At 39.0% G+C, this 15,648-nt stretch overlaps 1 protein-coding gene across 3 annotated transcripts in view; it reads left to right on the forward strand.

The window, feature by feature from the left end:
• The window catches only part of RASA3 (RAS p21 protein activator 3), a 580,390-nt gene that overhangs the window by 393,424 nt on the left and 171,318 nt on the right, over positions 1–15,648 (forward strand). For all 3 annotated transcript variants that reach the window (XM_053707675.1, XM_053707676.1, XM_053707677.1), the window contains 2 exons: positions 5,215–5,295; positions 7,555–7,627. In XM_053707675.1, the coding sequence (XP_053563650.1) occupies positions 5,215–5,295; positions 7,555–7,627 (154 nt within the window). The remainder of the gene's footprint in view (positions 1–5,214; positions 5,296–7,554; positions 7,628–15,648) is intronic.

Below are 15,648 nucleotides of genomic sequence, written 5' to 3' on the forward strand. Positions count from 1 at the left end.
ACAACTTATGCAATTATGGCATAAATGGTTGTAAATGCTTCTCTGGGATCCCCTTTGTTCATAAATAGCAGACATATATGGCTTTGGCTTTGCTTTTTGGTAATTAGAAGGCTGCTAATTGCCACTGCGCACCACACGTGTATTATGCCCAACAGTGAAGGGGTTAATTAGGGAGTTTGTAGGGTTAATTTTAGCTTTAGTGTAGTAGACAACCCAAAGTATTGATCTAGGCCCATTTTGGTAAATTTCATGCCACCATTTCACCGCCAAAAGCGATCAAATAAAAAAAATTGTTCACTTTTTCACAAACTTTAGGTTTCTCACTGAAATTATTTACAAACAGCTTGTGCAATTAAGGCACAAATGGTTGTAAATGCTTCTCTGGGATCCCCTTTGTTCAGAAATAGCAGACATATATGGCTTTGGCGTTGCTTTTTGGTAATTAGAAGGCCGCTAAATGCTGCTGCGCATCACACGTGTATTATGGCTAGCAGTGAAGGGGTAAATTAGGTAGTTTGTAGGGAGCTTGCAGGGTTCATTTTAGCTTTAGTGTAGAGATCAGCCTCCCACCTGACGCATCACACACCCTGATCCCTAAATAGCTCCCTTCCTCCCTCCCCCACCCCACAATTGTCCCCGCCATCTTAAGTACTGGCAGAAAGTCTGCCAGTACTAAAATAAAAGGTATCTTTGAATATTTTTTTGTAGCATATTTACATATGCTGCTATGTAGGATCCCCCCTTAGCCCCCAACCTCCCTGATCCCCCCAAAACAGCTCTCTAACCCCCCCTCTGCCTTATTGGGGGCCATCTTGGGTACTGGCAACTGTCTGCCAGTACCCAGTTTGCAAAAAATGGGTTTTATTTATTTATTTTCGTTTTTTTCTGTAGTGTAGCTTCCCCCCCCCCCCCACAGACCATCCCCCCACCCCCTGACTGATCATTTTTAATAAAATCTATTCCCCCCCCCCTTTTCTCACTTTTAACACCAATATTTATGTAGTGTAGTGGTTCCCACCAGCTCCCTCCCCGTGCACGTGCCCGCCACCGCCTCCCTGTGCACGTGCGCCCCCTGGACATTCCCGCCCCCGATCCCGACCCCTTCCACATCACAATGCCCATCGATGGCCGGCTCCCACCCACCAACGATACCGGCCATCGATCTCCGGTGCAGAGAGAGCAACAGAGTGGCTCTCTCTGCATCGGATGGCTAAAAAATGGTTATTGCAGGATGTCTCGATATCGAGGCATCACAGCAATAACCGGAAAGCAGCTGGAAGCGAGCAGGATCGCTTCCAGCTGCTTTCCAGACCGAGGACGTGCAGGGTACGTCCTCAGACGTTAACTGTCTTTTTTTTGAGGACGTAACCTGCACGTCCTCGGTCATTAAGGGGTTAATATCAATCTGAAACCAGATTCATACAAACCATGTGCAAGAAGGTATATTGCGCATTACATCAAGATATACTTCAGGAAAATATCTCAGCAAATTGGCTTGATACAATATACAGTATCTCACAAAAGTGAGTACACCCCTCACATTTTTGTAAATATTTTATATCTTTTCATGTGACAACACTTTGCTACAATGTAAAGTAGTGAGTGTACAGCCTGTATAACAGTGTAAATTTGTTGTCCCCTCAAAATAACTCACACAGCCATTAATGTCTAAACCATTGGCAACAAAAGTGAGTACACCCCTAAGTGGAAATGTCCAAATTTGGCCCAATTAGCTATTTTCCCTCCCCGTTGTCATGTGACTCGTTAGTGTTACAAGGTCTCAAGTGTGAATGGGCAGTAGGTTTGTTAAATTTGGTGTTATCACTCTCACACTCTCTCATACTGGTCACTGGAAGTTCAACATGGCACCTCATGGCAAAGAATTCTCTGAGGATCATAAATATGGCCTAGGATATAAGAAAATTTACAAGACCCTGAAACTGAGCTGCAGCACGGTGGGCAAGACCATACAGCAGTTTCACAGGACAGGCTCCACTCAGAACAGGCCTCGCCATGGTCAACCAAAGAAGTTGAGTGCACGTGCTCAGCGTCATATCCAGAGGTCGTCTGGGAAATATATGTATGAGTGCTGCCAGCAATGATGCAGAGGTTGAAGGGGTGGGGGGGTCAGCCTGTCAGTGCTCAGACCGTATGCTGCACACTGCATCAAATTGATCTGCATGGCTGTCGTCCCAGAAGGAAGCCTCTTCTAAAGATGATGCACTAGAAAGCCCACAAACAGTTTGCTGAAGACAAGCAGACTAAGGACATGGATTACTGGAACCATGTCCTGTGGTCCGATAAGACCAAGATAAACTTATTTGGTTCAGATGCTGTCAAGCGTGTGTGGCCGCAACCAGGTGAGGAGTACAAAGACATGTGTGTCTTGCCTACAGTCAAGCATGGCGGTGGAAGTGTCATGGTCTGGGCCTGCATGAGTGCTGCCGGCACTGGGGAGCTACATGTATGCAAACATATACTGTGACATACTGAAGCAGAGCATGATCCCCTCCCCTTGGAGACTGAGCCGCAGGGCAGTATTCCAACATAACAAGCCCAAACACACCTCCAAGATGACCACTGCCTTGCTAAAGAAGCTGAGGGTAAAGGTGATGGACTGGCCAAGCATGTCTCCAGACCTAAACCCTATTGAGCATCTGTGGGGCATCCTCAAATGGAAGGTGGGGGAGCGCAAGGTCTCTAACATCCACCAGCTCTTTGATGTCATCATGGAGGAGTGGAAGAGGACTCCAGTTGTAACCTGTGAAGCTCTAGTGAACTCCATGCTCATGAGGGTTAAGGCAGTGCTTTAAAATAATGGTGGCCACACAAAATATTGACACTTTGGGTTTAATTTGGACATTTTTCACTTAGGGGTGTACTCACTTTTCTTGCCAACGGTTTAGACATTAATGCCTGTGTGTTGAGTTATTTTGAGGGGACAGCAAATGTACACTGTTATACAGGCTGTAGACTCACTACTTTACATTGTAGCAAAGTGTCATTTCTTCAGTGTTGTCACATGAAACAATATAATAAAATATTTACAAAAATATTAGGGGTGTACTCACTTTTGTAAGATACTATATATGCCTCAGTTTTGTTACTGGAAGATTGAGATAATGGTAGAGGTATAATAATAATAAATAAATAATAATAATAATAAAGTAATCATACTTTGTGTGTGTGTATATATATATAACAGACTGTTATATCCCTTTAATTGCTGAAACAAATCTTTCAGGGGATATCCCTGTGCTTTCTATTTATAATACATGCATAACAGACCTCAGCACATTTACCTTTTGTGATGACCACACAGATGTAGTCTTGTGCAGTTGTTTCTCTTGTCTACGCATCATTCTCTTAATGGTTTAAGTGGAGTTTTTTTTTTTTTTTTTTTAACATAACAAAACATCTCATAGAACTCTATACATCTTGTATCTATTTATTTATTTTTCATATGTACCATGGCCCTGAAACCATTCCCAAATGGCCAATTTGTTTAGTCTTCCAAGACCTCATGCATGCTTCAGAAAGCTTTTGTTAATGCTCATCCGAAACAAACTAATCCTTAATATCTGTGTATAATGGATAGATATCGATTGGTTCAGTCTGAAGAATATACTCTGCAGTGTGAACTGTTGAAATTTATTTTTTCAGTATTAATTCCTGACTTCATCTTCAATACATGTGTCATGTTCCCACGGCACAAAACTGAACAAAGCACTGACTAATCTGTCTTACATGTTTCTTTTTTGCAGGTTTTGGCACTTTTAAAGGGACAGTCTACTCCACAATTGTTATTGTTGTAAAATAAAGATAATCCCTTTTATTACTCATTCCTCAGTTTTGCACAGCCAACATGGTTATATTAAAGGGACAGTCAACACCAGAATTTTTGTTGTTTTAAAAGATAGATAATCCCTTAATTACCAAATTCCCCAGTTTTGCATAACCAACACAGTTATAATTATACACATTTTACCTCTGTAATTACCTTGTATCTAAGCCTCAGCAGACTGCCCCCTTATTTCAGATCTTTTGACAGACTGGCATTTTAGCCAATCAGAGCTGTCTCCATGGTAAATTCATGTGCATGAGCTCAATGTTATCTATATGAAACACGTGAACTAATGCCCTCTAGTGGTGAAAAACTATCAAAATGCATTTAGATTAGAGGCGGCCTTCAAGGTCTAAGAAATTAGCATATGAACCTCCTAGGTTTAGCTTTCAACTAAGAATACCAAGAGAACAAAGCAAAATTGGTGATAAAGGTAAATTGGAAAGTTGTTTAAAATTACATGCCCTATTTGAAACATGAAAAAAAAATTGTACTTGACTGTCCCTTTAATATTCTTTTAACCTCTGTGATTACCTTTTGACAGCCCCTTGATCACATGGCTATTTATTTATTATCTATTGACTTGAATGTTAGCCGATTAGTGCAGTGTCATGCACAACTCTACAGGATAGAGCACAATGTTATCTTTATGGCCCACATGGATTCGCAATCTCTGGTTGTGAAAAGCTAATAAAAAAATCATGTGATAAGAGGCTGTCTGTAGTGGCTTAGAAACAGGCAGACATTTAGAGGTTTAAAGGTTATAAAGTATATTAATATAACAGTGTTGGTTATGCAAAACTGGGGAATGGGTAGTAAAGGCATTATCTATCTTTTTAAACAACAACAATTTTGGTGTTGACTTTCCCTTTAAGGTGAAACCATTATTCATTAGCAGTTCGCTTGTAGACACCTTGTGAAGCTGATTGACTCATTTATTTGTTTGTTTATTGGGATTCTGTATTTGCAGCCAGGGCAGGATTGACCTACCAGGATACCAGGAGATTTCCCGGTGGGCTGCAGCAGCTGGGGCTGGAAAGCTACAATTTAAAGGGGTGATTAATGGATGCAATTGAGTTGTGGGGCTGCTATATAACATCAATCTGACATTTGTATTTAATACAAGGTAATATAATTTAATTCTGAAAAAATATTGGGGAAGGAGTGTCCCAGTGATCCTCTTTGAGAAAAATCTGGCATGTGCATTATATTGACTCAACGGAAAATAGGGCTGGTCTTCATATCCACTCACAAGTACTTGTTTTTCTGTTTACTTTTGTGTGGGAGGACACTATTAACAGAAAATGATGTTGCTTATTTAAAGTATGCTTGTAGTATGTTCTAATGTTTGGACATTTTTATATTTATAGAGTTTTGGAATGTCAAGGCCTGCCCATCGTGAATGGTCAATGTGATCCTTATGCCACTGTGACTTTGCTGGGACCTTCTCGGTATGTTTACAACTCATTATGTATTATATGCTGTATGTTAGCTGCAGCTCTCATTAATGGATTTTTAAAGCGGTGCCATGATATATTTTGTATTTCCAAAAAAAAAAAAATTATACCTAATCCCTATGAAAATAAAAAAAAAGCCCCCCCAAATAATAGCACCCCAATCTAAACTACCTAATCTAAAGGGGCCTTTTGTACTGCATTGCCCTAAGTTAAACAGCTCTTTTACCTCTAAAAAATACTAAGTCCCCCCTAACAGTAAAAACCCCCCACCCACCTAACCCCCCAAAATAAAAAAACCTAACACTAAAAAAATAAACTTCCCATTGCCCTTAAAAGGGCATTCAGCTCTTTTACTGCCATTAATATGGCAATCAGCTCTTTTATAAGCCCAAAAAACCCTAATCTAAAAAAAAAAAAACACCTAAAAAATTAAAATAAAAAAGCCTAAGCCCCAAATAGGTACTCACTGTTCCTGAAGTCCGACGAAGAAGGTCTTCTTCTAGATGGATCCATCAACTTCTATCTTCATCCGGAGTGAAGGCGGAGCGGAGGTGCAGAGCTGTGTTCCCAATGCCTGAATCCTCAGTGGCGGTCCTCAGCGGCGTGGAAGCTCCTCTTTATGCGATCGTCTGTCTGAAGATGGAATGCAAGGTACCCCATATTTATTGGGGTACCTTGCATTCCTATTGGTTGAAATTTTGAAATCAGCCAATAGGATGAGAGGTACTGAAATCTTATTGGCTGATTTGAACAGCCAATAGGATTTCAGTAGCTCTAATCCTATTGGCTGATTTCAAAATTTCAGCCAATAGGAATGCAAGGTACCCCAAATTGATTGCGGCACCTTGCATTCAATCTTCAGTCTACAACGGACATTGGATGAAGAGGAACCTCCATGCCTCTGAGAAACGCTGCCGCCGTAGAGGACCACCGCATTCACTCCGGATGAAGATAGTAGATGATGGATCCGTCTGGAAGAAGACCTTCTCCGCCGGACTTCAGGAACAGTGAGTACCTCTTTGGGGCTTAGGTTTAGGCTTTTTTAGTTTAGTTTTTGGGGTGTTTTTTTTTTTAGATTAGGGTTTTTTTGGGCTTGAAAAAGAGTTGATTGCCCTTTTAAATCCAATTTTTTTTTCTTTCATAATTCTGATAGAGCATACATTATTAAACCACTTTCCAATTTACTTCTATTATCAAATGTGCTTCATTTTCTTGGTATTCTTGGTTAATGGAGGAGTGCACTTCTGGAAGCTAGCTGAACACATCAGGTGATCCAATAAGAAGCTGCATATATGTGCAGCCACCAGTCAACAGCTAGCTCTCCCAGCTCTAAACCTACATAGGTATGCTTTTCAGCAAAGGCTACCAAGAGAGCTGTGCAAATTAGATAATGGAAGTAAATTGGAAAGTTGTATAAAAGTGTATGCTCTATCTTAATCATAAAGGAAACATTTGCAGTTTCATGTTCCTTTTTTGTTTGATAATTTTGTTTATTTGTGAGTAATTGATTTAGTCTTTAGATTACTAGTAATTGTAAAGGCTAGCTAGTAAACGCCTTGTAGCTACAAGATTTTTTTTCTGCAGTCTTGCAGTTATGAGAATACTTTGGGACCTGTGAGATAATTTTAGACATGTTGAAGTGAGGCCCCATTCAGCCCACTTACCAAGGCAACAAGACTCATTTTACCTTAGAATAATAATGAAGGTTTTTATTTTGCACTTTTTTGTATAAGTTTAACGTTATATTTTCGCATTGCATTGTACATTAATAAGAAATTTACAGAGTGTATTAAATACATTTTTTCTGTGTAGTTTAAATAGGAATTAAAATTAGCATTTCGTAGCATATTTTTATACAAGTTTTAATGCATACTTTAATTATGAGTTGTTGTTTTTTTTATTTTGTACCTTCAAATTATTTAACACTACTGTAGTATATTTGTCTCTCCACCACATAAATAAATGTAAGGTGCTTTCCTTAGCTAAATACACAGCTCTCAATGTAAATTCTGCCTTTAGACTATAATGTGAAGGACCTGACAGATCTGAGTGTTATGTTCTCTATACTCCTCAGGATTTGAAAGTATTACACGGATATGGTTTTCCAATTTCCACGCTCTCTTTAGATGTTAGTGAATTTTTAGCTTTGATATGTATTTGTTAGCTTGGTATTTATTATGTATTATCAGCATACACAATATGCTTCATATTTTCCTTCCTCTTGAGTTTATCAGAAATCTTTAACTCTTCCAGGTCTGAAGTAAAGAAAACAAAAGTGAGGAAAAAGACCAACAACCCCCAGTTTGATGAAGTATTTTATTTTGAGGTTAGTATTATATTGTATGTGCTAAAAACCTTAAACTCCATATCATTAAATAGCTTTCTGATAATATGCTCTTAAACCACAGTCCACTAATGGTTGTGTCTCCAGAAGAGCCAGGTTCAAGACTTTTGCCAGTCAGAGAGATTCAGGCCATGTGTTAACTCATGTCGAGGGACTGGTGCTAATAAGCCTGTCATCCTAGAATTGATATATAATGCAGACTTCCAGATAGGGCCACTTTAGTTTCTCGGAACACTGTGTATCCGCAGTTATGAAGGACCTGTCTATGATGATTCAACTCTCTCAAATAAACTCATTCCTCAGTTGTTAGATGGTGAACATATACCAGAGCCAAATTTATGTACTATACCCATTTCTTTCCTAAGGTGTTTAGAGTCCACGAGCCATGATGTATGGGATTAAACTCCTCTCCACCAGGAGGCAGGCAAAATTTACCCAACACTAAGAGCTTTAATTCCTCCCACTTCCTGATTGCCCTCAATCTTAATTTTTGCCTTCACAGGAGATAGGTTAAAATTTGATGTGCTTAGACTTCTTTGTGGAAAAGGGTGCTCAAACTGCTGTGAGGCCCGTTACCCCCCTCAGAGGACTGAGAAAATGGCAGAGGGGTGTTGTGGAGTACCATAGGCAGTGAGAGTAATTCTTCTGAGGGTGTTTTTCACTAGCCTGCCACAGGTGTCACTGGGACTGGTCCTGCAGCTTCCTCCTGTTGGCTCGCCGGGGTACCTCCTATTCAAGCTCTAGATTTGGTATAACAAACTTAGATGGGCTCTTTTACTGGATGCAGGATTGGTAAATATGTGACATACACTCATTGAGCCAGCAGGATCCTTAGCAGGTGAACTACTATTTGTACATCAGGTACACCTATTGATTTATTTACACTGACGTTGTTATTTTTTGGTAGGAAGCCTGGGGTTAATGTCACAGTGCAACTCCATGTTTTATTAAAAGTTTACACTCTTTTTTTTGGACGGATTTGGTTTCAGCAAGCTGCGGCTCCATGTTTTATTAACAGTTGCTCTGTTTACTGTTTTATTGCATAAGGGTTCAGTACAGCGTATGATATATTTTATTGCTGCAGCTTTCAGTAGGGGTTTAGCGCTGCTCAGTATTTTGACTTTGCTCCAGTCAGATACTTTAATTTTAGATTCCCTGTATTAACGCTGTTAGAATGGCGCTATTTCACATCTCTTTATAGAGTGCAAGGTTTAGGACTCATCAAGGGTAACTTGGCTTTGCACGCTTTTGTTTCTTAGCGCGCCTGCTTCCTACTTCTTCCCTCTTAGCTGTGGTTGCCATTACAGCATGGGCATACCGTGCTCGGACTCCGGTTTATCGGCATATCATTTACTGTCTTTCTTGTGTATATTGTATTGCTCTGTGTGCTTATTTGTACGTTATGGAGCAAGTTATAACTGTCCCTTCTCATACTAATCTTTCTAACCCTTTAGAGGGGAGATATGTAGATTTTTCACAATCTTAGGATGTGTGTGCTTTGCAAACTTGATTTCTTTCCTAAGATATGGTGAGTCCACGGTATCCTTAATTACTGTTGGGGAATATCACTCCTGGCCAGCAGGAGAAGGCAAAGAGCACCACAGATAAACTGTTAAGTATTGCTCCTCTTCCCCCAAACCCCAGTCATTCCCTTTGCCTCTGTCAATGGAGGAGGTGAAGTTTTTGGTGTCTAGAATTTCTTCGATACAAGCAAGTTTTTATTATTTTGAAAGCCAGAGTAGGTTTGCTCTGATCTTTCCTATACTCTGGGTATAGCTGTAGTCCACGTCAATCTCTTCAATAGAGTAGTGGTGGCTTTAAAGCAGTTAGGAACTTGTAAGGTGGGCCTTGGTGCGATTTCCTAGCATTTAACTGAGGTTCCAACTATCTTGTGAGTGTATCACTTCTTTTCTTAACAAGCACACTATACACGAAACACATTACGAGACACCCCTGTTTTCTCTTTTTGATTTCCTAAAATTGTTGCTGCCCTAAAATAGAAAGCCAGAGTAGGTGGCTCTGTCCTTTCTTGTCTCTACAGGTCTCTGTGAGGAGTGGCTTCCTCTCATACCGGGTAGGATGTCCTGCCGGACGGCTAGATGCAAGTAAGTGCCTTTTTTTTTTTTGTCTATTAAGACTGGCACTGAAGGGGTTAAAAAACTAGTATTTGCAGACATAGTGGGGCTTAAACCCTGTGGAAAGGGTTACATTTGGCAGTTGCAGGCACTGGTTTATGTGGAGAGACAAGAACAAACTTTATTTGGCTGCAGACGTTTTTTTCATGGGTTCCGGTTTTGAACCGAACACTTTATTGTGAGTTTTTTCTTATGAGAGACATTTTATTTACTTTGCCATTCCTGTAGCTGAGTGCTACAGGAAACGGTTCCATTTCCATGTCTGAGAAAAGAGAATGTTAAAACATTTTGGAACCAGCAATATCTGATAGCCGTCGCAGAGGGGGCAGGTAAGCACTTCAGTTTTAGGGGCCTATTTATCAAAGCGTCAACTGAAAATACGCTGGAATTCCTTGTTGTAATTGTCACGAGATTGATCCGCCGTAGTTATCAAAGCATCAAGATCGGCATTCGTGGTATTCGAGCGGAATCGTGTTCATTCGCCCTCCTTATCGACACTATTTGAAGCTCTTACAAAATTATAAAAAATTCTACATTTACGCTCGTGTCTTTTCCGACTCAGCGTATTTAGTTTTCAATCGACCACCCTTGAGGTCGCGGATGCCATTGAACTAAATGGGAGTCTGAAAACACAGAAAGCTTATGTTTGATGCTGCAAGAGAATGAAGTATATCACATAATAAAAGTAAATTAGAAACTTTATTAAAATTGTATACCCTTTCTAAATCAAACAATATTATTGCTCCACATTTAGTGAACTAGTAGATATAGGGATAAAAATGAAAAATACATTACTACTTATGGATTATTTTACAAATTTGTCTCTCATTACAAAGCAAGGGGACAATATTATTTCTACATTTTTGGTGCAAAGTTTTGCCCCAAACTTGTTGCACTAATAGATATAGAGATAAAAATGAAATACATAACATAATATAGCTAACTTCCTTTTTATTTTTTGTGAAAAATCTATGTGCAACATGTTTAAGCCATGTAATACAAGTCCCACTCTCCACTTCGCGCCATATTTGACAACACTTTTCGCACCAATTATGACACAAACTCCTAAATACACCCACACACAAGTGAATTTTTCAACCACTTTTGATTGAAATATGCATAATCACATGATTTATGACATCTGCCAATCTGATTCAAATACACATTATAAACTATCACTAACGTATCAAATTGCTCGATACTTGTCGATACGTGTCGTTGATCACTCATCAGAACTTGTGCCATTTGTTACATTGTGTATTATACTTTGAAAGTATGTACTGTATATGTGAATTTAGTATTTAAGATAGACATTGATGCTGACATTAGGACACACAGTGTAATATTTTAGACAAGGATTTTAACATTCGAATTGATGTTTGATTCAATATAATCTTAAGATGATCGCTCAAAGGGATAGCCCACCAAATTTTAAACTGTCATGATTCAGATACAGCAGAAATTAAAATCACCTCTTTACTGTCATGCTGTTTTCAGTGTATTTCTTCCTTCTCTTGAATTTCTTTTTCAGTAAGAAATCTCATCTTATATGCCAGCCCATTTTATAACACCTGTGAAGGGGTAGTTTTTAAAAATAGATTGCAATCTGTAGGGGTTAGACGGGTGCAGGGAGAAAACTGGCCCAGTTCTTAAAGGGACAGGAAACCTCAAAATATGCTTTCATGATTTGGATAGAACATACAGTTTTAAACAACTTTCCAATTTACTTCTATTCTCAAATTTGCTTCATTCTCTTGTTATCCTTTGCTGAAGGAACAGCATTGCACTACTGGCAGCTAGTTGAACACATCTATTTAGCCAATCACAAGAGACAAATGTGTGCAGGCACCAATTAGCAGCTAGCTCCCACTAGTGTAGGATTTGTGCGTATTCTTTTCCAACTAGGGATACCAAGAGAACAAAGCACATTTACAAATAGAAGTGAATTTTAAAGTGTTTTAAAATGACATGCTCTATCTGAATCATGCAACTTAATTTTTTTACTTTCCTATCCCTTTAAAATATCCATTGATTGCAAATAAATACATATGATACTCTGCATACATGTTACAGTCACAATTAAATACTGCTCAGAATAATACAGGTATCCCTCAGTTTACGCCAGGGTTAGGTTCCAGAAGGAATGGTTGTAAATCGAAACCGTTGTAAATTGAAACCCAGTTTATAATGTAAGTCAATGGGAAGTGAGGGAGATAGGTTCCAGGCCCCTCTCAAAATTGTCATAAGTAACACCTAATACATTATTTTTAAAGCTTTTAAATGAAGACTTTAAATGCTAAACAGCATTATAAATCTAATAAAATAATCACACAACACAGAATATATAATTTAACTAAGTTAAATGAACAAAAACATTTGCTAAACAGCATTATAAACCTAATAAAATAATCACACAACACAGACTTCACTTGCATTTATCTGCAAACAGTTCTTTCTATGCATTCCAATCTGGACTGATTTATAGACAGGAAGATCTTGTTCCTTTGAAATCTGCTTGATAGCTCAGGTCTGGTTAAACTGATTAATTTCAGCTTGCTTGGCTTTGCTGCAACACAAGCGGACAGCTCCACCTACTGGCTATTTTAATAAATGCACTGCTTCTCAATGCTTTTCAATAGCAGTCACATGACTGCTTCTCAATGCTTTTCAATAGCAGTCACATGACTGGAAAAAAAGGTTGTTATTCTGAAACGGTGTAAATTGAACCATTGTAAAACGAGGGCCACCTGTAGTACATTTACAATATATACATATAGTGGTATAAATAAACACAGAGATATGACAGACAACATTGTTTAGAATAAAAAAAGAAACTTAGGGACTTGTAAATATGTTTGCAAAAGATTTCTGACATAACACACACACACACATATATATATATATATATATATATATATATATATATATATATATATATATATATATATATATATATATATATATATGTGTGTGTGTACAAATTCTAGCATTAATAATAATTTAACAAATAAATAAAAAATATGACTCCTAGAAATACAAATACACATTAATTTATGTGAAAGTATCATATAACAAATCAATATAAAAATAACTTTCTATGAGATATTTTTTGTTGAGGTATAAATCAATCTATTCCTTGGGCATTAACAGTTGAAAAATAAAAGATTAACTTTAGAGAAATGTGCTTGTTCTTTGACAGTAATGAAATGGTATAAATAAAGTTGGGAAAAACCTGAATAGCCGCGACATCGATGACTGTTTGTTAAAGGGACAGTCTAGGCCAAAATAAACTTTCATGATTCAGATAGAGCATGTAATTTTAAACAATTTTCCAATTTACTTTTATCACCAATTTTGCTTTGTTCTTTTGGTATTCTTAGTTGAAAGCTTAACCTAGGAGGTTCATATGCTAATTTCTTAGACCTTGAAGCCCACCTCTTTTCAGTGTTATCTATATTTCATATAGATAACACTGTGCTTGTGCACGTGAAGTTATCTGGGAGCAGGCACTGATTGGCTAGACTGCAAGTCTGTCAAAAGAACTGAAAAAGAGGCAGTTTGCAGAGGCTTAGATACAAGATAATCACAGAGGTTAAACGTATATTATTATAACTGTGTTGGTAATGCAAAACTAAGGAATGGGTAATAAAGGGATTATCTATCTTTTAAAGCAATAAAAATTCTGGTGTAGACTGTCCATTTAACACCAGTCCGATGCTCTTCGCATCGTACTTGACACGCGTTTTTTAACGTTTTTTTTTATAAGATCCGCAGGAGCGATGTTTGGTGAGCGTATTGACGCCTGCCAATGCAACATAGTTGACGTTTTGATAAATAGGCCCCTTAGACTGAGGTGTGGACGTTTCTGTTAGGATCTGTGGAGCAAATTTCCATATTACATTTTTTTTTTCTAGTAGCAAAGTCTCTTATTTCACTTGAGTCCTTAGCGGCTTAAAAGTGTATCGTTTTACCGCTATTGTTTTTCTTAAAGGAACAGCTCTAAATAAAAAAAGCAACATTTTTTGTTGTTGGAATTAATTGCTTTATATTTCATCCATAATGGATCAGAATCCTCCTGTTGAGGACATATGTATCCTTTGCAAGTGTTACCTCCCATGCAACTTTGTTCCTCTTGCATTGAGAGAGCTGTAAAAAATAAAGATAAGCTTTTTATGTCTGAGCCAAATGTCTCTCAGGAAGATGCTGTTTAAGCCTTGCCACTGCTTTCTCCTCAACCGTCCCAAGCCTTAATGGCACCACATGCAGTGCCATGCGGTTCCTCTCAATATCCTGGAGGAGTGTATTTGCAAGCAGAAATTGCTGCCCTTGTATCCTCTGCGGTATCTGAGGCATTAGCTGCCATTCTCATGCTTCAGGGAAGACGCAAGAGGAAAATTTAAGAATCAGACAGTAAGGCGTCTGCTCCAGTCTTAGCTTCACAAATTGCCCTTTCCCATAAGTCTGATGAGGAAGATACGTCAGTAGCTTCTGAGGGTGAAATCCCAGATTCAGTCATTGTAAGTCTTTCATCTGATGTTGAAGTTGTATCCTTCAGATTTAAGCTTGAACACCTCCGTGTTTTGTTAAAGGAGGTTTTGACTACCTTGGACGACTTCGATACCCCTGTCGTTGTCAACCCTAGGAAATCTAGTAAACTTAATAAATACTTTTTGATGTTCCTTCCTCAGTAGAGGTGTTTCCCGTGCAAGACCGTGCTACGGAAATCATTACACAGGAATGTGAGAGACCTGGGATTCCTTTTTCCGTGTCTTCTATCTTTAAGAAAATGTTTCCTGTGGCTGACTCCATTAAGGAGTCGTGGCAAACGGTGCCCAAAGTTGAAGGAGCCATTTCTACTCTGGCTAAGAGAACTACTATTCCTATTGAGGATAGCTGCTCTTTTAAGGATCCAATCGATAAGAAAATGGAGGTTTATTTGAAAAAGATGTATGTTCATCAGGGTCTCCAATGGGAACCTGCAGTGTGTATTGCCACTGTGACAAGTGCTGCAGCCTATTGGTTTGACGCATTGTCCGAATCTCTTCAGGTAGAGACTCCCTTGGAGGAGATCCAAGACAGGATTAAGGCTCTTAAGTTAGCTAACTCCTTTATTACGGATGCTTCATTGCAGGTTATTAAGTTGTCAGCCGAGATTTCTGGTTTTCACGGTATTAGCGTGTAGAGCCTTGTGGCTGAAGTCTTGGTCAGCGGATGTATCATCTAAGTCCAAGCTTTTGGCGATTCCTTACAAGGGTAAAACCTTATTTGGACCTGGCCTGGCGGAAATCATTTCCGATATCACAGGTGGTAAAGGGCCTTTTATCCTGCAAGATGAAAAGAATAGACCAAAAGGACGTCAGAGTAATTTTCGTTCCTTTCGTAACTTCAAACGAAAGTCTTCCCCTTCCTTTGCCAAACAGGAACAGTTCAAGCCTTCTTGGAAACCCAGTCAGTCCTGGAACAAGGGGAAACAATCAAAGAAACCTGCAGCTGACTCTAAGTCAGGATGAAGGGTTTGCCCCCCGATCCGGGATCCGATCAAGTGGGGGGCAGACTTTCTCAGCTCTCTCGTGTTTGGATATGAGATGTCCCAGATCCCTGTGCTGTGGACATAGTATCTCAGGGTTACAAATTGGAATTCAAGACTTTTCCTCCAAGTGGCAGATTCCACCTCTCAAGATTATCTGCAGACCTGATAAAAAGAGAGGTGTTTTTGAAATGTGTACAGGATCGTTCCTCCCTTGGAGTAATAGTCCCAGTACAGGAACAGGGTCTAGGTTTCTATTCCAATCTGTTCGTGGTTCCCAAAAAAGAGTGAACTTTTCGTCCTATTCTAGACCTAAAGTGTCTAAACAAGTTTCTCAGAGT

Source organism: Bombina bombina, chromosome 3 (assembly GCF_027579735.1).
Source record: "Bombina bombina isolate aBomBom1 chromosome 3, aBomBom1.pri, whole genome shotgun sequence".
In the NCBI taxonomy this organism is placed as follows: Eukaryota; Metazoa; Chordata; class Amphibia; order Anura; family Bombinatoridae; genus Bombina; species Bombina bombina.